This window comes from Terrapene carolina, unplaced genomic scaffold, assembly GCF_002925995.2.
Source record: "Terrapene carolina triunguis isolate 2854851 unplaced genomic scaffold, T_m_triunguis-2.0 Scaffold42, whole genome shotgun sequence".
In the NCBI taxonomy this organism is placed as follows: Eukaryota; Metazoa; Chordata; order Testudines; family Emydidae; genus Terrapene; species Terrapene triunguis.
The window spans coordinates 71,116,304-71,142,853 of NW_020664393.1; the positions used below are offsets into that span (position 1 = coordinate 71,116,304).

The 26,550-nt window shown below is 44.5% G+C and overlaps 1 protein-coding gene across 1 annotated transcript in view; it reads left to right on the forward strand.

Moving 5' to 3' along the window:
• ADGRF5 (adhesion G protein-coupled receptor F5) overlaps positions 1-26,550 on the forward strand; it is a 102,433-nt gene that overhangs the window by 29,342 nt on the left and 46,541 nt on the right. Inside the window, exons 3-14 of the mRNA XM_026652789.1 lie at positions 4,870-4,933; positions 7,045-7,215; positions 9,404-9,583; positions 10,005-10,196; positions 11,282-11,497; positions 14,447-14,608; positions 14,778-14,990; positions 15,741-15,953; positions 18,269-18,424; positions 21,275-21,477; positions 23,125-23,304; positions 24,420-25,811. Coding sequence (XP_026508574.1) covers positions 4,870-4,933; positions 7,045-7,215; positions 9,404-9,583; positions 10,005-10,196; positions 11,282-11,497; positions 14,447-14,608; positions 14,778-14,990; positions 15,741-15,953; positions 18,269-18,424; positions 21,275-21,477; positions 23,125-23,304; positions 24,420-25,811 — 3,342 coding nt within the window. The remainder of the gene's footprint in view (positions 1-4,869; positions 4,934-7,044; positions 7,216-9,403; positions 9,584-10,004; positions 10,197-11,281; positions 11,498-14,446; positions 14,609-14,777; positions 14,991-15,740; positions 15,954-18,268; positions 18,425-21,274; positions 21,478-23,124; positions 23,305-24,419; positions 25,812-26,550) is intronic.

Consider the following 26,550-nt stretch of genomic DNA (forward strand, 5'->3'; position numbering starts at 1 on the left):
TGCCAAGCTATTCACCAGCTCTGTAAATAAAGGTTTGAATTAAGTTCCACAAACTGGCAAAGATGCAAACTTCCTGCCTCTGTGTCGCCACTTGTTTTTTTCGCCCATCACTAAGAACGGTGCCAGTGCATTCGAGGGTATGATATAAAAATAACACATGCTCTACTCTACTTGGCAGACCCCTGTATGAACTCGGCTGCTCTGTGTCCCTTGTGCCATCATGCCTCTGTCTAAAGCATGCCAGTAATGGCCTGTGAAATAGGTGGCTGATCTGCTACCTAAACTGAAGCAAAGAGTTTTCAATTGACTGGGATGCCACCAGTCCTTCACCTGAGGGGGATCCCGAGACAGCTAATAAAACCCTGCACTCCTGCTATTGGGCTGGGGGAAACTGGACCCCCAGGTTTTAAAAAAATTCAGCTAAGTGCCCATATCCTCAGCTCCAGTTCCCTCTCCCTGTCCCCCACTGGGCTCCTCAGACCTTGACTGGCATTCCTGTTTCAAGGCATGTCTACACTACACAATTAAGTCGACTTAAGTCAACATACAGCCGCCACAGTAGTTAAATCAGTTGTGCGTGTCCACACTGCACTCCTTGTGTCGGCGGAGCATGTCCTCACTAGTAGCACTTCCATCAGTGCAGAGAGCAGTTGCTACCCACGGTGCAACTTGCTAGAATCTAGTACCGGGTGTTATGGAAAGGGCTTGCAATGCCTCATGGGGGCAAAACATTCTCGCAGGGGTGACTGGGAACATGGCATGAATGTCCCATGATGCAGTTTTCTCTATATCCCATAGTATTTCATGCTTGTTTTCAAAAGCCTAGTATAGCCATGCATCTGCCATCTCTAGACAAGCATGGATCCCGCACAGCTCTGCACTATTGTGGTGAACGTGGTGAACACAACACACCTGATCCTGCAGTATTTCCAGAGCCACCAGAGGAGCATGGAATATGGCAATTTCCTTTCAAGTAGCTGGAAGCCATGGTAACAAACAATTCCTGGTTGCTGTTTGCAGTTGCAGAGCAGAAGAACATGGTGGAGCGCCGTTTCTGGTCCTGAGAAATAAGCACTGACTGGTAGGATTGCTTTGTTGTGCAGGCATGGGCTGATGAGCAGTGGCTGCAGAACTTTTATATGTGCCAGGCCACTTTCCAGCAATTTTGTGAGGTGCTCTGCTTAGCCCTGCAGCGCAGCGACACCAAAATGAGAGCTGCATTGACAGTGGAGAAGTGAGTGGCGATCACTGTGTGGAAGCTGGCAACCCCAGACTGCTACCGTTGAGTCGTGAATCAATCTGGAGTTGGGAAATCCACCTGGGGGGTTGCTGTGATCCAAGTCTGCAGGGCCATTGATTGCCTTCTGCTAAGATTGCCTTCTGCAATCATTCTATGATTCTAAGAACGACTCTGACTCTGAGCAATGTGCAGGAGGTACTGGATGGTTTTGCTGCAATGGGGGTTCCTTAACTGTGGTGGGGCAATAGATGGCATGCATATCCCTATCTTGGCACCATACCACCTTGCCACAGAATACATAAACAGAAAGGGATACTTTTCTATGGTGTTGCAAGCATTGGTGGATCACTGGGGATGTTTTTACCGACATCAACATGGAATGGGCTGGGAAGGTGCATGATGCATGTATCTTTAAAAACACAGTCCTGTTCAGAAATCTGCAAGCAGACACTTTCTTTCTGGACCACAGAAATCACCACTAGAAATGTTGAAATGCCCACAGTGATCCTGGGAGATCCAGCCTATCCCTGACTCCCGTGGCTCATGAAGCTGGACACTGGACACCGGCACAGCAGCAAGAAGCACTTCAACAATCAGTTCAGCAGGTGCAGAATGATGGTTGATGTGCCGTTGGCCGTTTGAAGGGGCGCTGGAGCAGTCTACTCACTAGGTTAGACTGCAGTGAAAAAAAAATTCCCATGGTTATAGCTGCCTGCTGCGTGCTTCATAATATCTGTGAAACAAAGGGAGAGAATTTTCCGCCGCATGTAGGATGGAAGTGGATCAGCTGTCTGTTGATTTTGAGCAGCCAGATACCAGGGCTATAAGAAGAACTTGACAGGGAGCAATACGGCTCAGGGAGGCTTTGAAAGACTGTTTTAATAATGACCCCCCAGCAATGTATGTTGCTTTCCTGTGTTGTGTCTGCCAGTGTATTTTTGGTACCCTGGTCTGAACCATGATGTGAGTGGAGTAATGTAACCTTGCAAATGCACCTGTTTTTATGATCTCTGAATGATATACCGCCCCCAAACCTCTACACCCCACTCCCCTCCTGGAGCTAGGGAGAGAACCCAGGAGTCCAAACTCCCAGACACCCCCATTCTCTAGGCCCCACTCCCTTGCCAGAGCCAGATGAGACTCTGTCCCCCCAGCGGCATGAGTAGGCGGCGGGAGGGGGCTCGCACTGGAGATGTTGCATGCTGATGAGTTGTAGCTTCTGGGTGCTCAGTGTTGGTCTCCTCTGGCCTGACAGCTCCTTGGCTTTCACTCGGCACTGCTGCGGGTCCTTCTTGTAGCCCTCTCTTCCCGTGACCCAAGAGATCTGCTTGTAAATGTCCACATTTCTACAGCTAGATCAGAGCTGTGCCTGCTCAGGCTCTTCTCCCCACAGACCCGGGCGATCCACCACCTCCTGTGTACTCTAGGCTAGAGCGCATTTGGAGCATGGACCTGGCATGCTCAGTTGGCCAGTTGCTAGGTGAGCTCTCCACACCAACCAAACAGGAAATGAAAATTAAAAAATTAGCAGTCCTGTAAGGAGGGAGGGGCTTGTTCCTGTGTACCTGGCTGCTGGGCAGAGGAGTTGAAAATGGCAACCAGAGCAGTCACAATGGGTCATTGTGGGACGCCTCGTGGAGTCCACTTAAGTCGACGCAAGCAACACAGTGTCTACTCTGCCACTGCATCGACCTAACTACGTCGACATAAACGCCATGCCTCTCACAGAGGTGTAGTTATTAAGGGTATGTCTACACTAGAAACCTAAGCTGACCTATATTAGGTTGATTTACAGCCATGGCAGTAATTACTGCAGTGGTGCATGTCCACACTGCCCTCCTTGGGTCAGTGCTACGCATCGTCTTCAGGGGCGCTTCCGCCGTCCTAAGAGGGCCAATGTGGGGAGCTGAGAGGCTGGTCTCTCAGCTCTGTTGTCAGCCCCGCTGCCCCACAGGCTCCCAGTGGACTGCCCCCCCCTCACATTCCCCGCTGGGAGCGGGGAAAGCCGCTCTGAGCGTCTCGCCCCCAGGAAGTGTGGTCCAGCTTCTCTGGCTCCCCCCGCCTCCCCACCTTCTCTCCGGGAAGCAAGGCAGCATCGGCAATTTCACAGCTTGGTTCCTTATGTCGACCTAACTGCGTAATGTAGACCAGCCTTCAGTCAACATAGCAGGAGAGTTACGACGGCAAGAGGGACCTTGTAGTGTAGACCCTGACATTATCAGGTCAATGTAGGCTGCCTTATGTCGAACCTAACTCTGTAGTGTAGACCAGGCCTCAGAGGTCCTACAGCAGGTTCAGTCTTAGCCCAAATCCACAGCCTTTGGGAGACTCAGGTGGGAGGACCTCACAGGCAGTGTCTTCTCACTAGATCCACATGCTCCCCTATCAGCTTAGACAAATGACTATGTGTGTCAAACGCTCTTGGCCAAATGTTGAAGTGGCATGGAGCAAGAGATAGGATGGTGCAGTGGTTAGGACACTAGCCTGGGACTTGGGAAAAGCTGTATTCAATTCCCTACTCTACCAGAGGCTTCCAGTGTGACCTTGTTTAAGTCACTTAGTGTCTCTGTGCTTCCACTCCCCACTGGTAAAATGCTGCTCTCTTATGGGCTGTTGTGAGGAGAAATCCATTAAAGATTGGGCGGTGCTCAGATATCAGGGCCATAGAAGAACCTTAGATAGATAAGTGGTGTGGCTTATTTTGAAGTTCTGTATCTTTAGGTTGACATCTTTCATCCACAGCCTTCCCTGGTGTTCTGCTTTCACAGAGCTTCCAGGTGATGGACTGGAGCTGGTTTGAGCTGATCTGTAATAAAAACGAGGTGGGATTCTGTGTGTTGGTTGTCTCTCATTGTCTGACAGGCTGGAGGCTCTCAGGTTACAAAACAACAACTCTTGCATGGTTGCTCATAGTTGCAATATCCCTTTAATAAACATTTCCATCGATAGGGCACATATAATTATGAGTCCAATCCTCCTTGTAGTGAGGCCAATGAGTTTTGCCATCAATTTTAATGAGAGCGGGAGCAAGCCTACCCACATTGACCTTTTCATACACAGTATTATTTTGCTATCAGAAATCATGATGACCAAAAATGATCTAAGCTTTACCTACAAAAAATGGGTTAAATTATCATGAGAGTAAAATTAATGGAACCTTCAATATAATCACATAGTGAGTAACAACATGATCTTATTACTCTAACCCTTGTCACTCCTTGCCCATCTCCCCTGTCATTGGTCATGTCACATTTAAAATTAGATAGTGAACTCTTTGAAACAGGAATAATTTCCATGTATCTATTCTATAGAGTATGTAGGGTTCATTTGGACTCAAGCGTCTTAGAGGTTTTGTGCTGGGCCTCTGCGGAGGAGTGAATTTCACCCTGGGACACACTTACGGGGAGTGTACAAGTAATCAATAATAATAATAAGAAAATAAGGAGATGTAAGTGCATTAGCATGAAATCACTGGCTGCTTTTGACCTGTGTAAGCATGTAGAAAAGACGATGGACCAAACTCTTAGCTGGTGCAAACTGGCAGAGTTCCATTGTCCTCTCAGTTTTCACCAGCTCAAGTATAATAAATAAAATAACATAAAGCTTATACAACTGCTTTCTTTTTTCAGCCTGACAGCGAAAATGGAACAGAAGAGAACGTCCCAACAGAGCTGCACAGGCAGAGGCGACAGGGTATGTCAACACTGGCATTACAGCAGGTTTCCTTTAGGTAGCAGGGGAACAGGTCTCTTGGGTCATTCCTAGACATAACGAGTGGCAATGATCAAGCATGTGAATCACTGTGGTGCAAACCTGTGGCCAATCACAGATGAAAGTGTCTGAACACATTTTACTATGTAGCTCCTCCCCCGAGGAATGGCTTATGCCACCTCCCTTTTCTATCCTTGGTCACTCGGTGTATATCTCCACTGCACACTAAGGGCATGTCTACGCTACAGCCCTAAGTCAACTTATGTTAGGTTGACTTACAGCCACCGCACTAATTAATTGATATCCACATTCCCCTCCTCGTGTTGGTGGGCGTGTCCACATCAGGAGCGCATCCACCAACTGAAGAGAGGCAGTGTGGGGGGCTGAGAGCTCTCCAGGTAGTTCCTTGCCCGGAGCCCAGCTGCCCCCCGGCTCTCGGGTCCCCGCTGGGAGTGGGTGGAGGGCAGTCACCTGGGCTTCTCGCCTCCCCACCCTCAGCTGCCACTGTCTCTCTGCCAATGCTTCTCTGTTGCTGCTGCTTCAGTGCCACCACTGGCTACTGTGTCTCTGCTGCCACTGCTGGCCACTGTCTCCCTCTGATGTTTCTCTGCTGTCCCCAGCCATTGCCGCTGGCTACTCCTGCAACATCAGGTTCTGAGGTTCCATCACTTAACCCAGCTCTTAGAGATTGCAGCGGATAGAGGGGAGCCTCACAGCCACTGCAGTCTCTATGTTGTCTTTCATTGTCCCCACTCAGAGTGTAAGGCTTAGCTTCCGGCTCAGACGTGACATCAGCTCTAGGAATAAGACCCAGGAAGAAGGACTCTCCACTGAGCTTAATCAGCTCTGTCATTAAATATTGAAGAGAGGCAGGTCCATTGGTGTCTAGACCTCCTTAGGCAGCCATTGCCCAACCAGATAGAATCACCTGTCCCTATCTGCTCTCATTTTGTCACTGGGATTTGGCACCCCTAACCCTCCTGCTTAGACAGTTCAGTTCAGTTTAGGGCGACTCCCTCTGTCAGCGCATGCTAAGTACAGTTCTGCAGCCCTTTACTTATACAATAAGGATAACAACATTTCATTAGCCCTGCATTCCAATTTAAATTTTTTTATTAAAGCTAATGTTAAAATGATCAAATACACAGATTACGGGAAAAGAGACTGTACATCTGGATGTAATGCTTAAATTGTCAAAAAGTGCAAGGTTTGGTTTAAAAGTCATAAAATACATATAGTACATAATCTGCAATATCCCAAATTTAGGTCAATAAATTTAACGATACAGTTTAGATATTAGCATCCAAATATTCGGGTACATCATCCATAAAAGGTTATACTAAGAGTAACTTATGGAAAGCAAATCTAGCAATGCGTGTAGATTGTCCCTCAATAACTGAGAATTTAGGATAGGTTGTCCCTCAGTAAATACAATGCATCAGAGAAGTATCTCAGTTACTTTCCCAACGTCACTTCTCAGTAGCACTGCAGCTCCTCTCTCCTGGTATTGCTGATGTCTGGTGATGTGTTCTAAATAGATGTCTCTTGACCACCTGATGGCGTCCGACACCATGAGTGATATGATACTAGAGTGATTTGTAACCGCAAAACAGCCAAAATTGATCATTTTGGCAAAGCAGCACCATCGTGCTGTGCACCTAGGCGTGTCTATGCAAACGCGGTCTGCTCTTGAAGTCTTTTCCCCCAGTGTGTCACTAGCTGTCGGGGGAGTGCTCCTACAGACCCTGCTTACACAACTATATAAGTCAAGTAAATGGTTTGAGAGAAAGAACGAACCCCTTAACAGATCTGGGCCAATGGATATTCACTTGGGATGGATACAATTGTTGGGTCAAAGCGGAGAAGAAATGAGAGACAGCTTTAACTCCCTTCACTCTGACAGATTTCAAACCACTGAAGTGGGTTTCCTGTTACTCTCACCTCCTGAGTAAGAAGGGCCAATATTACAGTTATTTGCCTCAGTAAAACCTCTCATTAGCTCTTGTTAAATAGCTATAGATAGCACAGACGCTAGTCTGGAAGTCTTCAGTTATTATAATACACTCTAACACATCCATCCTTTTTCTTTTCAGTAGCTACATTTGGCCTTTCCCCTATGGAATACAAGATTGACATTGAGATCAGTTGTACAGATCCATCTCTCTTGGAAGCCATCAAAGATTATTTCAAGAATCTTAGTTTTCCAGTCATAGTAAACACCTCAGATGCAGTAATGAACATTTCAAGCCTCAGTGTTACTACAGGTGAGTAGGTCGCTCTTCTGATGTTCTGCACGATGCAATGGCTTGTCAATAATTTGATTGCCTTCACATTTTCACATAGCGATCAATGAACTTGTAATGCCGACAGATCCTGCTTGTCGGCAGGCAGGACTGAACCTGAGACCTCTGAAGCTTAGTATATGAGCCTCTACTGCATGAACTAAAAGCCACATGGCTCTTAGCTAAGGGTGTAGCAGACTCATCAATTTCTAGCTGAGCTAGGTGCCACTAGAGGGGGACAGAGCACCACACCAAGCAGGCCTGGGTTACAAATCCAGAGCTGTCTCTGTTACCTACTGAGTGGGAAAGATCCAGCAAGACAGAAAAAATCATAGATAACAGCACTTTCTGGTATTTGCATTCCACACCTCTCCTTCTTACAAAACACTGACATTAGGAGAGGCCTGAATTCTTCTCTGTGCCAGAGGAAGGGAGGGAGCCTGAGAAACCCTGTACTAACGTTCTGCTATGGCTTTAATACCACAGTAATAATAGCAGTCTGATTTACTATTATGTTTCAGGAAGCTGCAGTGCTGATTTTCAAAATGTTTACTTCCCACTGACGACATTTGGAATGTAAATTACTCTAAGAGGCTATGCTTTGTCCCTAGCATGTGGACACATATTTCAAGGGCTAATTTTCTTTCCGATGTAATTCCAAAGGACATTATTAAAGAGCAAAGAATTGAAGAACCTTTATTTTCCCCACTTGTTGTTATACAAAATTGCAGCTCTATAGTGTTTTGAATAGTTAAAATATGAAACAAAATATAAACACCACATGTATTTACAATAGTTCAGGACCTGATTTTTTTTTTTTTTAAATCTCTGATCCAGGAGCAGTGGAAGGCTGTGTGTACTGGTTCTAAACACGTGTGTTCATCTTTCCAAGTGTTTCTTGTCCGTGAGCTAGTTTATTCAAAACATTTTGTCAATACTTCATGCTATGTCTCTGAAAGTTAACTTTGACATAGGGCAGGTCTACACTAACCCCCAAATTCGAACTAAGGTACGCAAGTTCAGCTACGTGAATAACGTAGCTGAAGTTCGAAGTACCTTAGTTCAAACTTACCTCAGTCCAGACGCGGCAGGCAGGCTCCCCCGTCGACTTCGCGTACTCCTCTTGCTGAGCTGGAGTACTGCAGTCGACGGCGAGCACTTCCAGGTTCGACTTATCGCATCCAGACAAGACGCGATAAGTCGAACCCAGAAGTTCGATTTGCTTGCCGCCGAACTAACGGGTAACTGTAGACCTACCCTTAGTCTCATAAACAGTAAGAAAATGGGTTTATGCTGTTTGAAAACTAGGACTTAAGATTTTGGATGATATGAAGTATATTTGTCTACAGCATTTTTCTGATAGTGCCCTTTGAAATGCCCTTGCATTCAAGATAGCGATCAGAATGGTATCATTTTATGGTTCAATATCTCACTAGAAACAAACACTACAAAACGTTATTGAAACCAGTTTAGATGATATATGGTGTTTGTTTTTAGCCCAGGTAGTTTGTGAAATATCTGACCATAAAACTATCATTGCTCTCATAGATCAGCAGGGCTATTTCAACACACTGATCCAAGACTGAACACAACAGATCCAAGAGTTTGGAACAGGGTAATTTTTAGTCCATGCGGTATATTTAAAAAAAACCTCTTAGGCCTGATCTACACTGGGGGGGATCGATCTAAGTTACGCAACTTCAGCTACGTGAATAAGTCGACGTACTTAGATCTACTCACCGGGGTGAGCCAACAGCTGATGCTCTCCCATCGATTCCGCCTGCGCCCCTCGCTCCGGTGGAGTATCGGAGAGTGCTCGGTGGTTGACTTATCACATCTAGACTAGACACGATAAGTTGACCCCCGCTGGATCGATCACTGCCCGCCTATCCGGTGGGTAGTATAGACAAGCCCTTAGAGTAATGAATCAAACTTAGCCCCTAATGAGAGTATCACCACCTCTTATTTAGCTGCTCATGATTCATATAACAGGATTCTCAGGGCATCAGATACTCAGGCTTATATCTTGCTGGTGAACGTCTAAGATGCACAGCATATTGTATAAACTTTTGCATACACATCCAGTAGGGTAAATATACTTAAGGGAAACATGCTGTGCAAAATATTATGAATAACGCATCATTAACACAGACTTTCTATTTTATACTAGTATGCAGTCTCACCAGTAATAATGAGACCCATTGTTTTTGTGAAAGTGGGTACAAATGGCCAGCTGCAATGTGTAGTGCCAACTCAATCTGTCCTAGTACTAACCCAACACAAGAGGAGATCTGTGACTGTATCACACAGGTGCCTTCTCAAGGACCCTATTGTCAGCTTCAGCCTGAAGGTAAGTTGTGCTTAGTAGCATATAGTATGAAATTTAATCAGGAGAGAGTGTGATCTTTACACATCAGTGGGGCTGGCTAAAATGTGACTCATGGACCAATCACGATACTTTGGGGCTTACTGTAGCTGTTATTTTTAATAGGAAAGTGTGTCCTGCTAATTACATCTCCCAGCATGCAAAGCTCCATCTTGATCCAAGTGGCCCCATTCAGATCATGGTGCAATCTTGCAAACACTCATGATTTTATCATGAATCTTGGGCTGATGCCCTGCACCCCAGAGGTGGCTGCATATCATTGACACTGAATGTGTATAATTTGTGAAATGCTTAGGATTCCTTTGAGATGGGAGGCGCCAGGTAAATGTCAGCTGAAGTAATAAAATAAATAATTAATACTACAGGTTTCTCTTTGCCTCTCCAGATCAAACCCACTTCTCTGTGTCCCCTGAGGACATTTTCCAGGGGGATACAGTAATAATGAAGTGTGAGATACGGTTGGATACAGGGAACGGGATCTGGTATCATTCTGGACACGTAATCTTGAATAGCACCCGGCATTCAATATCTACAACGTCAGTTCTGAAAATTACCAATGTTACACAGGATGATACCGGTACGATTGTGTCTGTATATGCAAGTGTATTGTTTGTAATTGGCAAAGGAACAAAGAAGAATGCAATTATTCTATTTATTTAAAACAGAAGGGCAAATGCACCTTTCCCCTCATCATCTTCCTCTGACTTTCTTTAATGAATCAGCTTCTGAATGGTGATGCCAGCATACTGCATTTATTGTATTATAATAAAAAGTAACAGAGTTCCATAGCAAAGTAAATTATTAATGTTTGGAGAGCCCTTTGAAAAGAGGTGATATATTAGAGCTTAGTATTAAGGAGCCAGGTAACATGGACTGGACTGGGAATTGAGAACCATGAGTTCTATTCCCGGCTCTGACACTGATCTACTATGTGACCTTGGTCAGGCTACTTCACATCATCTGTAAAAGGGGGGTGATGATACTTACTTCCTTTGCAAAGTGCTTTGAGAACTATAGATGAAAACAGCCAAGTATTATTACACAGCACTTTATATCTGAGAGAAGGGAGGGGCTGGACCTGATTAGAGATACAGGCAATGTAGATGATTTTTGCAGCAGTAGTTTGGCTGGTGGGAGTTCAGAGAAGATGAGGTGTCAGTGGTCAAGGCAAGAGGTGTGTTGGGCTGATACAAAGGGCTTGGCAGTGGGAATAGTAGGGAGCAGGTAGATTTTGGAGAAGCAGGTGAGGAAAATCCAGCACTATTTATTGGGGGGAAGGAGAGAAAGGAGTAAGATATGATGCCACGGCAGCACACTTGAAGGACACAGCGAGGAGTGAAATTGCCAGTGATAGAGAAAAGAGGCAGAGGGACAGGCTTGGGACCACTGGTATTAGGTACATGGTATAAGAGGCACATGCAGTACTTCATTGTTCTCCTTAAAGAGCCATTGTTCCAATGGGCCTGTGACACATACCACCAGCAGTGGAACCATGACACATATCATTACCAGATAGGTTTTGTGCCAGTGGCCAGCAAAAAAGGGGTTAAAGGGATTAAGCTATTACTGGGCTAGGGGGTGACTAGCTGAATTTATTTTTCATTGCTTTAGGGGATTAAGGCAGAATGAGTTCTCAGCAGTAATATTGTATTTCCTTTCCAGGTCCTTATACTTGCGTTTTCGTAAACAGCAGTGTGAACTCCACATTGGTATTTAAAGCAACACGCAATATAACAGTAGCTCCAATAAACATTGTGCAATCAGGAGACACTGAGGTTATATGTGACGGTACCAAAGTATCGCTGAGCTGCTGCATTGATGGAAATATACAATCCTTTACTACTAACTGGAGACCAAATAAAGCAATTAATATTGTGGGTAAGAGAGAAAATATGCAGTCTCACATACTACAGGCCAGTTTTTTCTAAATCTCTCCTCCCAGTTTGCAGCTAAAAAGAGGCACATGGAGTGGTTTCACGCTCAAAAGGGCTAGATCCTGGGGGGAGGGATAGCTCAGTGGTTTGAGCATTGGCCTGCTAAACCCAGGGTTGTGAGCTCAATCCTTGAGGGGGCCATTTAGGGATCGGGGGGGGGGAATGTTGGGGATTAGTCTTGCTTTGAGCAGGGGGTTGGACTAGATGACCTCCTGAGGTCCCTTCCAACCCTGATATTCTATGATCCTTGGGGACTTCCCAAATGCTTAGACCACAAGTCAGCAGGTGCTGTGTCAAGCCAAGATAAAGTTCCCACTAGCATTGTCTTAGTGCTTCTGTAGCCATTGCCATGCACTGTTAGAGCCAAGTGAGGGCTGCTCTAACTTCTGCCACAGAGGGCTGGAAACCTATCCCAGGATCAGCACAGCATGCTGATATCTAGTCATCTTTCAGAAAGTGCATCTCCCCCTTTTCCTGCTTTGTTGACAGCAAGCTGGGTATGAGGTGTATAAGTCCCTATACTGGTTGTCCACAACTTCAGGGTCACCCTTATACTGAGAGTACCTTCCATGGGCCATGTACTCACCTTTGGTAAGCAAAGTGTGTGGTACAAAACAGCTGCAGCACAGCTAAAGATTGGGGCCAAAACCCCACATGCAAGTGTGAACTGTCCCGTGCAAAATGATTCACGCTTGATATTAAAGTTCCATTTTGAATGGATTTATAAATAATGCATAGACGTATATAGCATAAGCATGCTACAGACATCAGCAGAACATGGTAGAGTTTTTATAAGCACATCAGTAGATGGTGTTATAGATGGTTGTAAGTCTTAAGCAACCAGTTGCCCTTTTGGACTCTATAAAAACCTATAGCAAAGGAGTAACCATTTATTAAAACACCTATTAATCATTTACTAGCCTTTTATTAACTGTATATAAATGGAACTTCAATATGAAGTATGACTGCAAACTGAGTAACTGTAAATGCACAAAGGTACATAAGAACATAAGAACATCCAAACTGGGTCAGACCAAAGGTCCATCTAACCCAGTATCCTGTCTTCCGACCGTGGCCAATGCCAGGTGCCCCAGAGGGAATGAACAGAACAGGTAATCATCAAGTGATCCATCCCGTCACCCATTCCCAGCTTCTGGCAAACAGAGGCTAGGGACACCATCCCTGCCCATCCTGGCTAATAGCCATTGATGGACCTGTCCTCCATGAATTTATCTAGTTCTTTTTTTTGAACCCTGTTATAGTCTTGGCCTTCACAACATCCTCTGGCAAGGAGTTCCACAGGTTGACTATGCATTGTGTGAAAAAATACTTCCTTTTGTTTTTTTTTTAAACCTGCTGCCTGTTAATTTCATTTGGTGACCCCTAGTTCTTGTGTTATGAGAAGGAGTAAATACAGTGGCATAGCCAGGTGGCGGGAACAGAGGGAGTGATCAGAAAAAAAAGCGCCACACGCTGTGGTGCTTGTACTCACCCGGGTCTTCGGCAGCACCTCTGCGGCGGGACCTTCACTCGCTCCGCGGGGCTTCGACGGCATTTCGGCGGCAGGTCCTTCAGTGCTGCCGAAGACACCCGAAGCGAGTGAAGGTCCCGCCGCCGAAGACCCGGAGCGCCGCCCCGTCAGTAAAAGCGTGCCGGGTGAGTAAAAGCGCCACAGTGGGTGGCACCTTTTTTTGTGAGCGAGTTAAAAAGGTGCCACCTGCTGTGGCGCTTTTACTCACCCGGCGGCGCTTTTACTGACAGGGGGCGCTCCGGGTCTTCGGCGGCGGGCCCTTCACTAGCTCTGGGTGTCTTTGGCAGCACTGAAGGACCCGCCACCGAAATGCCGCCGAAGCCCCTCGGAGCGAGTGAAGGTCCCGCCACCAAAGACCACGCCACAGAGGGTGGCACATTTTTTTGTGAGTGAGTTAAAAAGGCGCCACTTTTGGGGAATGTGCACAGGGGGAGCAGCCGCTCCCCCTGCTCCTCCCCTAGCTACGCCACTGAGTAAATAACACTTCCTTATTTACTTTCTCCATGCCAGTCATGATTTTATAGACCTCCCTTAGTCGTCTTTTTTCCAAGCTGAAAAGTCCCAGTCTTATTAATCTCTCCTCATATGGCAGATGCTCCATACCTCTAATCATTTTTGTTGCCCTTTTCGGAACCTTTTCCAAGTCCAATATTTTTTTTTTTTTGAGATGGGGCGACCACATCTCCATTAACAACAAATAACAGTATTTGGTCCTGCCATGCGGGCAGGGGACTGGACTCGATGACCTCTCAAGGTCCCTTCCAGTCCTAGAATCTATGAATCTATGAATTATGTCTAACCCTCCTCTCTTGACACCCAAAATACAGTTACAGGGTAGCCCTTAAAAATGTTATTTTCCCCTAAGATAAATAGATGAGTTTAATATTGACAGTATCTCTTTGTGCTTTCCACTGCTTACTCTAAGAAACGCCTTGAATCTGCCACTACTGAGATTATCTGACTCCAAATACTTCTCTCAGGCCGGAATCTGAAACCATTACTCACGGTGACTTGTCCTCACTCACCCAAACAGTACTATTGGACTCAGTGGGGCTACTCATGGGAGTATGTGCTGCTCAACAGGAGTAAGGATTGTAGAACTAGGCCAATGGGTGTCTTAGGTAATTGGCAAAGTGTACTTTGGCCCAATCCTGAAGTCCTTCCTAGGCCACTGTGAGTTTTGCCCAAGTAAAAGCTGAGTGTGGACTTCAGGATGGGTGAGTTTAAAATGTCTCACTGTCAAAACTTGTGCCTACACCTAGGGTTTGCATAGCTAGGACAAGTCCTGTATCTACAGGCTTTACTTGTGGTTGAGATAGACAGACAGCAGTGACAGCTCTGGGATTGTTTATTTCAATACAGGAACCACCAGTTTCACTCCAAACTGTACTGAGTACACTCTCCAAGCCAATCAGCGTCAGTGCCCAAACCAGTATAATAGTGAGATAACGTACACGTGTGAGCTGAGTACGGGGAATGGCGCCATCCGAAGTAAAGCCATCAGCGTGACATATCTACAAATAGGTAAGGAGCCTTTGCCGAATGCTGATAGAATCTGATTGCACATAGCTGAGTGTAAGTGCCTTGGGCAGGGACTGTGTCTCCGTTCTCTCCACATGGCACCCTGCCTACCTATTGTGCCACATGCAAATGACAAATAACAATAATGTGTCATTTATCTTATATTTTTCAGCAAATGTAAAAATATTTTCAAGCGCAAAAGCTCAAGTTTCTGAGGGACACAGTTTTAATCTAACATGCACCAGCGATGTGAGCAATTGCGATAATGTCACCTGGGAAATCCAGTCTCAAATGATAGACTCTCGGCTATACAGCTGTAACCTGGAATCCCCAAGCAAAGCCAGGTCCATGCTCACAGTGAAGTCTGCCACTCAGGCCTGGAATGGTAAGTGAAGGCGTCACATCACAGTGTGTTTCGGTCAGAATGACAAGGTAGGTGACATTACCAATCATTTGAAAAATCAGAACTTCACCTAAGCCTCCATCCAGCAAGACACTTAAACACATGCACAGCTTTCATCACACACGTGGTCCCATTGAAGTCAATAGAACAGGGGTTGGAATTTGCATCTCCCTGGTGGATGCTTTAACCAGCAGGCTATAGAGTCAGTCTCATGGTCTCTCCGGCGCAATTAATATTTAAGTATTTCATACAGAGTGGAACAGCTTCAACAAGAGAGATGGAGAGAACCCAACCCCAGAGGTTAGGACGCTCAGCCTAGAGGTAAGAGACGTGGGTCGAAGTCCCTCCTCCAAAGCAGGCAGAGTGGGGATTTGAATCTGTCTTTTGCATCCTTCGTGAGTACTCCAACTATTGCATATAAAGGGAGCACCACCAGCTCCTTCTCCAGCTGTGTTTTGTGCAGTGCACAATCCAGTAGGCATCTACTAACCTGGCTGTTGTGCTTGAGTGCTTGCAGGGATGCTCCTGATCTGGGTCGTTGTTTTACCTTTCCTGCTCATTGTCTTTAGCAATCCCTTTTGATCTATCTCCATAGCAAGTAAGCCTCCATAAACAACCACACAGAGACATACACCATATTCATAAAAATGTAATACAGGAATTTTACCAGTTCATCACAGTCTGCATTCTGTGGCTTTCAACTGAGGCCTGGTTTTGTTTCATTGCTTTCAGGCACCTATACTTGCACATTCTCTCAGAAGTCTTTGCCAAGTTCTGCTAGTACAACAGTTGAGATTGTGCCTCTGCCTCTGAAACAGAATATTGTACTGGATCCCATGCAAGGATTTATACAATGCAATGTACCTCAGGTCCTAAAGTGCTGCATAAATGGAATGGAAAACTATGACGTTACATTCACAGTTCAACAAAAGGAATTTAAGGGTGGTAAGGAAGTCGATACTTTACTCTGAAAATAGTATTGAATGTGTGGATAATTGTGGACATCCCCCCATAAAATTCATTGCTTCTATGATGCCCACAATTAGTAAGCAAATAATTATAAGTATTTTTTTAAAATGTGCAGTCTCATTACTGTAATCCAGGCTCTTCCTATCCTTGTGCTTTGTTGCCCTTAATCAATACATCATGTCTAATTTGGGATTGTCACCATTTTGAACCCAAGATCTCTCTGTTCATGCCGTAGTGCAGGTAGCGCACTCTCATAATTTAGTCTTAAAAGGTCTGACCCTGATCCCATTGGAGTTAATGGAAGTTTTGTCATTTACTTCCATGAGTGTAGGATCAGATCCAAAATGTGGTTACGTTAAAGTCCTACAGTAGGGGTCGGCAACCTTCGGCATGTGGCCCATCAGGGTAATCCGCTGGTGGGCCGCGAGACATTTTGTTTACATTGACTGTCCGCAGGCACGGCCCCGGCCACAGCTCCCAGTGGCCGCGGTTTGCCGTTCCCAGCCAATGGGAGCTGCGGGAAGCGGCAGGCTGCAGGGATGTGCCGACCCCTGTCCTACAGGTACTCTCTGGGAATCTGTCTTTACTTTCTACCAGTGACTTTCATATCAGGTTTGGTCAGTTTGCCAACATTTTCTAGCCATTCATTTAATTTTATATTCGAAATTTAGGATCATATTTTTCATGTGGGTCCATGTAACTGATGCATAGCCATGATTCAGGTTGATATGATAGCCATCCCCAAGCATTTAAAATATGTAAATACCAAGGAAAGAGACGTCGTTAAGGGTGGCTCAAGTGTGTAGGGGTAATAGCCATGAAACTAAGCAAAAGCATATTTAAGATGAGTAAGAGGAAACATTTCCTGTTAGTGATGTCTACTAGACCATGGAACAGCCTCTCAAAGCAAGTGGTGAAAACTCCACAGCTTGAGTAATTTCAAACCAAAAGGGACAAAACTTTCAAGAATACAATGTAAGGAACTATCCCATATTCACCAGGGATATGGACAAAAGGACTTTTCCAGTGTAAATGTCTGTGGTTCTAGGTCTTTGAATTCTACCAATTATTTAGCACCTTGTCGAAGTTCCCGAGTGGCTCAAAAAATTAACAAATATCATGAGATTAGAAAAGAGAGAGGAATAACCATCTACTTATGCAGATACAGTGCATTCTGGTTGCATCAGTCAGCAGTTGCCATGAATTTGTGCTCTGCTTGTAGCTAAAATAAGCAAGAACAGAAATGTAATAAAGTCAAAGGTTTAATTAATTTGACTAAAAATTTCTCCAGAAATTACACAGACCCTCAGCAATTCAGCTAATCGGTTATTGGAGACAGACATTTAGATTAATTTAACATCACTGTGGATAGGCTCTGAGGGGAATTGCATCTAACCTTCCTTGGCTAGAAGAAGACTAATAGATACAGTGTGCTCGCCTGAGGTTTCTGGCAGGGAGTGTAAAGCAGTAGGAGATGGGGGGATCATTAGGCTTGTGAGTAGGATGCAGAGAACAACACAGGAGAGGTTACTGTTGAAGACCCTTGGGATGACTGAAAGATAAACTGAGGACAGTGCAGAACCTGGGAGTTACCAGATGAAGAGTTAGAAAATCCTAACCTAAACGGAAAGGCTTCAGTAGAAGCACGGAGAGCAGAAATGAAAGAGGTGCACTAAAGTGGCTACCCCCGCCACTGTTGCTGCACCATAAAGGACTTTGGGGGAAAGTTGCTCTCATAGTGGAAGGCCAGAAGGATGCTTACACTATATGTCTGTAGACAGAAGAGACAACATAAGAAGGTAGCAAGGAATGAGCATAAGCAGCAGAAGATCATAAGCTTGAACAGTAGGAGACTATCCCTAGAAGGGCTCAGAGAGCTGTTCTTTTAAGAGGCTGAGAAAGGAGATTTTCACAAGCACTTCCTGTTCTACTCTAGCTACAGAACCAAACTATTGCATTCACGGGCGGTGGGTGAACCCGCCCCCCCTTCAGGGAGGCTAGTCTCCAGGCCCTGCCCTTTCTGCCCAAAGCCCCACATGCCAGGGCCAGCTAGAGGAACCCCAGCTGGCCCAACCCCTGGGCTGGCCCTGGCCACTGCAGCCCTTGGCCACCAGCCCAATCCCCGAGCTCCAGGCCACCAGCTGGAGCTGAGTCCCCGCCAGCATCAGGGGAGAGGGGGGAATGAGGGCAGGGTCTCGGGGTGGAGCGTGGGGGGGGAGGCTTAGCCTCCACTGGCCTTCGATACTTGCCACCCATGATTACATTAACACACCTAAAATCTTTCTTTGCAGTGAAAAACACACAAGGAAACCAAGTGTGCTACACATACAATTACAATTACACAGAAAGCTGCAGCTCAATGTCAGATGTCGTGGTAAATTGTACCTTTGTTAACCGCATTCAAGATAAGGTCACAAGTTCACCTATGAAACTAAGTATTATACCAGGTAAGAAGAAATCTTGGTAATTATATACAGCAATTGAATATACAACCCTAACGTATTTGCCAAATCGAAGGACATGTATTGTATCAATGAGGCTGCTTAAATGCAGCAGCATGTGCTGTGGTTAGATCTGGTTGGTAATTTTCTATCTAAATGTTTTTTGATAGAAAATATGGTTGTCATTAGAAAACGTCAATTTTGCTGAAATTTTGAAAACCAAAACAAGGTGTTTTGTTTTGGCTCAGTTCAACATTGATCTCTGCAGTCATCTGAGCTGCCTTGGGAATGATAGTTCTGGTGCCTCATGCCCCCAATCTTCCCCATAGGCTGGACCTCCCTAGCTAGACTACATCTCCCATGACACACGTAGGAAATGTAGTCTGGCCTAGGAGCCCAGCCCATACAGGAGAATGGTGACTTGAGATACTAAAATTACAACTCGCAGCAGGTCAGGCAGACACAGATTAATGTTAACCTGAAATTAAATCTTTCAAGATTTCCAAATCGAATTTTTATGCAATTTTTTGTTCGACAGAAAGTTTTGATATTTTGAGTTTTTATTCTCATTTGGGATGTAAACAAATGTTGACATATGGACTTTCCCCTGGGATGGAAATTCCATTGTTTGATCAGCTGTAGCTGCACTGCCTACCGCTAAACCTGTGCATTACAGTAGAAATTTCAGTCCCCTCTTCTTCTGTTAATGCAGCACTTATTTAAACAGCTTTCGAGGAAGACTGTGAACACTGACTCACACTGGTGAATAGTTACTCACACAAATGATCCTATCAAAGTCAATGAGACTACTTGTGAGAGTAACTGCTTCCCAGTGGGAGTAAGGGATTCACAATCAAGCCCTTATTACTATTTATGGTTTGTGTTCCAGTAGCATTTAGAAACCCTCATCAGCTAGACGTTGTACAAACACATAGTCAGAGATGTTCTCCTCCCCAGACAATTTATAATATTTAATGGACACATTTGAAAATTTAGGGAGGTTGGATGATTATTCAAACCTTCTAAACTTTCAGGAGTCTGCAAAATTGGGCTGGAAATTCAAAAGATGTGTTTTTCATGAGATTTTAGTACTTTCTACTTTCATTTGAGCTAGAAATACTTCATCACCAGTAAAGTTTGCAGCTGACACAAAAATTGAGTGGTAAATAATGAAGAGGACAGGTCACTGATATAGACTTGTGATCTGGATCTCTTGGTAAACTGGGCACAAGCAAACAATGTGCATTTTAACATGGCTAAATGTCATCGCGCAACAAAGAATGTAGGCCACGTTTGCATGAGGGCGGACTCTATCTTGGGAAGCAGTGACTCTGAAAAAGATGTGTGGGTCACAGTGGATAATCAGCTGAACATGAGCTCCCAGTGAAACGCTGTAGCCAAAAGGGTTAATGCAATCCTTGAATGCATAAACAGGGGACTCAGGAGTAGAAGTAGAGAGGTTATTTTATCTCTGTATTTGGCACTGGTGCAACAGCTGCTGGAATACTAAGTCCGGTTCTGAGGTCCACTGTTCAGGAAGGATGTTGATAAATTGGAGAGGGTTCAGAGAAGAGGCACGAGAATGATTAAGGGATTGTAAAACGTGCCTTATAGTTCTGGACAGATTCCAGAAGCTCAATCTATTTAATTTAACAAAGAGAAGGCTAAGGGGTGACTTGATTACAGTCTATCAGAACCTACATAGGGAACAAATATTTAATAATGGACTCTTCAATCTCGCAGAGAAAAGTATAATATGACCCAATGGCTGGAAGGTGCAGCTAGACAAATTCAGACTGGAAATAAGGTGTAAATTTTTTAACAATGAGAGTAATTAACTACTGGAAGAACTGACCAAGGGTCATGGTGGATGCTCCATCACTGACAATTTTTAGATCAAAATGGGATGTTTTTCTAAAAGATATACTCCAGGAATTATTTTGGGAAAGTTCTGTGGCCGGAGTTCTACAGGAGGCCAGACTAGATGATCACAATTGTCGCTTCTGGCCTTGAAATCTATGAGACGTTGAATTTTAGCTCTTCTGCTTCTGTTCCCACCTGGAACCCACAAGTGCTGAGGTACATGAAAATGAAAATAAAATAAATTAATAACATGAGTGGATGGGGTCCGAAACCAAACCTGGCTGAACCTCAGAAAAACTTCTGTTCAGGCTTCAGAAGAAGGGTTGGAGAGATTCGCCCATCCCTGTGATTTATTCTTATCCACTACAACAGCAAATCTTTGGGTGCTTTTGCAGGCAAACAGCTTCCCAAAACTTATATCCAAGGGAGGATTATAATTAAGGATCAACCCAAACCAAAATGCTGTATCGAAACACCTCTTAATTTGGGATAGGTCAGCTGTGGATATTTCAAACCTGAGCCCATGTCTGCTAATAAATTTGTCCTTGCTTGCACAGTGCTTTGAAAATTGTGTGATTGTTTTAGGAAGAAGGATAATCTTGTGGTTAAGGTCCTAGGTCTAGGATGAAGATCTTGGCTCTATTCTCATTTTTGCCACAGAATTCTTGTAAATTACTTTGGGTAAATTACTCAGTGCTGAGTTTTCCATCCTGGAGATAAGAGGACTTTTCTGTCTCACAAGCGTTGCAAGGTTTCATTCATTAATGCTTGTGAGGCATGCAGATACAATACTACAGTGAGGAGTGCCAGGGAAATATGTGTGTGTGGATAGATAGATAGATAGACTTACAGACAGACAGATGAGACACACATTATAGCTATATCTATATGTAAATAAACATCCAGAAGGAAAATTATCTGTAATAAGGAAAATACAGAGAAATTAGAGAATTCTATTCCTTGTCATCCATTTATTTCTTTTTCTTAATACAGAAAATAAAGTTACGTGCTCAGGCAGCATTGGTGTGGGACAGCAAGGAGCACAGATAAAAAAACCATGCCCAGGCTCTAAAGATGTGAATGGCATGAGCATCACCGTTAGAGGGACTGTAATCTATGTGTGTAACACCAACTGGAAGGTTGCTAGCAACAGCTGCATATCTGACCAAATAAACACACTGCTCAATAGGGCTGAGGTAACAACTTTGTGTTCCTTTCATGTTTTTTCAGTAGTTTTAAATAAAGAGTAGACAGGGCTTTCAATTTGTTTCTATTGCTCAAAATGCTTTAACCATTTAAAAAGACATTCAATACTGGAAAAAATGCAACTGTTCAGTGAAAAGTGCTTTTAAAGCTAGGTAATAAACCCTTTCTTCCATGGGCTACGGGGAGCTATGAGTCCGGCAGAGTAATTTAGAACAGCCTGGTGCAGCGCTTGTCAAGCCAACCGAAGGAACAGGGTTGTGAGGCATTGAAAATTCTATTACAGTCTAAAGCAAAGAAAATCTCGCTCCCCCACGCTCCACACACCCTTAGCCTGCAGGGTCCACTATTCTCTGTCAACCTCTCGAAACACACACACACACACACACACACACACACACACACACACACACACACACAAATAAATTATAGAGGCTGAGCGCTGTTATTGTAGATACACATTTTGTGCTTGTTTCCATAGTAAATATAAGGGGGTAGTGCAAATATTTGATTCTGAATAAGGGGTTACCAACCTGAAAAGGTGCAGAAACATCGGCTTAGTCTGCATGATACTTACCTACTGTGCAGACATTACTGTTCAGGTCTCTCTGACTAGGCAAATAGGCCCTGGTTCAGGAAAGCATTCCCCACTCCGGACAGCACGTAAGCACATGCATACTTTTAAGCACATACTTAAGTCCCATTGAAGTCAATGAGACTTAAGCACATCCTAAAGGTAAGCATGTGTTTAAGTGCTGTCCTGAATCAAGGCTTTATCCCCTACTCACAATGTGTGTGCTATACCACACCTAACCAACCTGGGGACCATAATCACAGGCTTCTACCACTTGCCTTAAAGGTGAATAACCCTTAGCTGTTAGAAGTAGTAGGGCTTTTATCTGCCGTAGGTGAGTGTATATAGTACACATACCATGACTAGCTCTGAATGGGAGCATTCATGGCACTCCACAGCCAGAGGGAGGGTCACCACAACACAGAGCCTTCACAGGAAGTAAGGAGGGAAATGATGACAAAGTCAAATAGACAAGCCTCTCTCCAGAGCTGTCCAACACTAGCACAACACTTGCTTCTTGCCTCTGGTTCTACTGTAGTGCTGCCTATCCCTCAGTGAGATTTGCTGGCTTGCAACTCCCAGGAGCATGTTCCTGCCCTCTGTTCATACTTCAGTGGCTGGATGGTGACCATCACTCTGTCCTGCCACAGCCTTTACACTGCTCATTAACAGTGGTCCTCTATTTGCAGACACACCCCACACGTATGACTGCTCTTCACAGGTAGCTCCAGAGCGTAAGCCATCCCTTGCTGTCAGCTAGTCTCTGGGTTGGAATAATTCCCACAGCATGGTCTCTGGCTGAGCGGTTGGTAGGACCACTCTCATTTTTGCTTTTGTCATAACCCCGTTTCTGATCTGCACTGTCCATTGGATACAACAACAGTCCTGCTGCTGCATCCTTTGTCTTCCCTTCTAGAAATCACCTGCCATCACCCTGTTTCCCTGTCCAACTAGACCAATGCGGGAGTTACATGTCTTTCCCTATGTACTCATTGTGTATCTTGACTGAAGATCAAGCCTCAGGTGCATTGCATATATGTAACATCGTGTTTAATTTCCATTCTAGTCTTTGGTGTATGGTCCACGGGCAGAAGAAGAGCTACCCACATATCTTGAGACTCTTCATAATACTACAATAAAAGAACTACAAGAAATAAACACTTCACCTGCAAACCTGATGGCAGTAATTACCATTCTGGATTTGGTTTCAAATATCCCAACAGACGCAGAGCAACGCACAATGACAGTAAGTTACAGTTAAGCCTTATAGAAGCTGGTAGGCTCTTTGGCCTTTGCATCAGATGGGAATATACTCCCTGATTGGTTAGTACGTGGACTAGGGAGGAGTTGAGGGAGTGATAAGGTAAGAGGAAACAAGAACAAAGATACAGATGAAAGGCCCTGAAGGTGAAGACCAGGAGCTTTGTTTTTATATGAAAGGATTCACAAAAGGGTGACATGTTTGGAGCAATAGGAGAGAGGACGATTATTATCTGTACAGCATCTAGAAGTGTGCTAGGAACTTTACAGAACATAGAAGACAGTCTCTGCCGCAGAGCTTCTGGTCTTCATTTTAGACATGATACACAAGTGAGTCTGATAAACAGTAGGGATAGTGGAGAAAAGGAGGAGTACAGAGGTTACGGTGGTATGGTCACACAGTTACGCAAATCAAGATGGTTCCCCTAGATTTATAAAGGAAGGCCTTGGGAGATTGTTTCTTTAATAAATTATGGTGTTTATAGAGGGGTTATGAGTTATCTGGGGGATGAGTGAAACCAAGATGATGGAAACGGGGGGCGGCAGCTGAGGTGAAGAGTGTGTGTGAATGGCAGAGGTGTGTGTTGAGGAATGATGGGTTAGAAGCAGGTACGGGAAAAATGAGGAGGATAAATGTGGAGGGGTTGTGATCAGGTAAGGGAAACGAATTGGCAATAAAAACAGGTGAATTGCAAGAGATGAACAAGGAATGGACAGGAAGTGGAATTAGAGAGGACAGGGCTGATTTTTAGTAATATATCTAGCTGGAAGAAATGGCAAGTTTCAATAAGAGACTTGCTGATTTACACCAGCTAAGTGGACTGGATGTCTGAGCAGAAGGGAGACTGGAGTTAGAGATAACACAGAGGATGCAAACCTGGGAGCAAGGACTGGAGCCAGGCAAAAGTGTAGCAGTATTAGAAGGAAAGATGAGCACCTCTGCTTTCAGTGACCTGACTTGAGACGGGACATCCAGGGGGAAAGGTCTGAGGGATTGTTTGAGAGAGGCCAGGCTAAAAAGATAAATTTCAGATGTTATTATTGATAGTAGCAATGATCGTAAAGAACTTCATTAATACCAGATGTTTGTCTTTATTACAGAATTTCCTCTCTACAGTGAACATTATTATCAACAATTCCAGAATACTTGCCTGGAAACCTCTGAACAATGAGGAAACAGTGAACAGTTCTCTGTTACTGGATTCAGTGGAGAAATTTTCCTGGTCCCTCCGGCCAGTTAATAATACCATTCCTCCTATCACCGACACCAACCTTCAGCTGCAAGGTATAGTTATCACAGAAAATAGCCCATCAGACTATAATAAGAACTTTACTTTCTCCAATTCAGCAAACCTCAGCGGTAATGTGCTAATTAAGAGCGATACAATTAAGAACTTGAAACAAAACTCGACCATCATCACCGTGGCTTTCTCAAACCTCAGCTATATTCTGCCCAACCCCAATGAGACAGTTAAGGATGTGAACGGCTTGGTGATGATGACAACAACGAACAGCATGCTCCCTCCGGACTTCCAGATCTCTATGACATTTGCCAAAAGCAATTTGTCCATGAAAGAACCCCAGTGTGTCTTTTGGAACAACTCTGTCTCTGCTGCTGTAGGAGGATGGGATGACACCGGTTGTCACCCGAAGGATGAAGGAGACAACATCATTTGCACCTGCAGTCACTTGACTTCGTTCTCAATTCTGATGTCATTCGACCAGGGGTCCTCCAGAGCCGCACTGCAGTCACTAGATTACATTACCTACATCGGCCTGAGCATTTCCATAGCGAGCTTGATGATCTGCATATTAATTGAATCCCTGGTATGGAAATATGTGACCAAAAACAGAACCTCCTACATGCGTCACGTCTGTATATTGAACATAGCTGTGTCTCTTCTGATTGCAGACAGCTGGTTCATTGTCACTGCCTTCCTACAAGACAAAAAGGAGCTAGTGAATGGGAATGTCTGCATAGCTGCCACCCTTTTCATCCACTTGTTCTACCTCAGTGTCTTTTTCTGGATGCTTGCCCTGGGCCTCATGATCTTCTATCGCCTTGTCTTCATTTTACATGACACTAGCAAGACCATCCAGAAAGCTGTAGCATTCTCTTTGGGCTATGGGTGCCCGCTTATTATATCAGTCATCACCATAGCTGTCACTCAGCCGCATAACACTTACAAAAGGGAAAATGCCTGCTGGCTCAACTGGGAGAAAAGCAAAGCTCTTCTTGCCTTCGTTATACCCGCACTGATCATTGTGGCTGTGAATTCAATCATTGCCGTTGTAATCCTAGTCAAAATACTAAGGCCTGCCATTGGGGAGAAGCCAAGCAAGCAGGAGAGGAGCTCCTTGATTCAAGCCATCAAAAATGTTGCCACTCTGACACCGCTATTTGGCCTTACCTGGGGATTTGGAGTCGCAACCCTTAACAAAGACAGCTCAATAGTATTCCATATACTATTTACTCTCCTCAATGCTTTCCAAGTGAGTATCATGTATGCACTGCTTTATTTTCCATGACCACTTAACACAGACTCATAGAAGAAGAAGACAGGAAGGACTAAGATGCTCACGCCCCTGAAGTTACAGTAAATAGATTGTATCAGAGGGGTAGCCGTGTTAGTCTGGAGCAGTAAAAAGCAACAAAGAGTCCTGTGGCACCTTATAGACTAACAGAAGTATTGGCGCATAAGCTTTCGTGGGTGAATACTCACTTCGTCAGATGAATGTAGTGGAAATTTCCCAGAGGCAGGTATAAATATGCAGGCAAGAATCACTCTAGAGATAACAAGGTTAGTTCAATCAGGGAGGATGAGGCCCTCTTCTAGCAGTTGAGGTGTGAACATTTACTTCTAAATAGAGTTCAGTTTTATTTAGGTAAATTACTAAAAGGCCTTACAACAGCAGTGACACAAAGCCACTTCACATCCTGTGTGTGGCACTGTCAGTTAATTTTTTTTAAACTTCTCCATTGCATCACTAGTAGAAATTTTAAATTAGAATGGCTGTCTTGGCTTTCTTTATATTTTACACTTAAAAGTTAGCTTTACCTATTGAAAATAGAATCTCGTGCTATCACCTACTAAAACGATACTGAATTGTCCACAGTGGAAATTGTCCACAATGGGCATCTCTTATTAAAAGTAAATCTTTCACTGAAACCAGAAAACCAAACAAAACTATTTCTGTGGCACTTAGATTTTGCAAGACAACTACCCTTGTC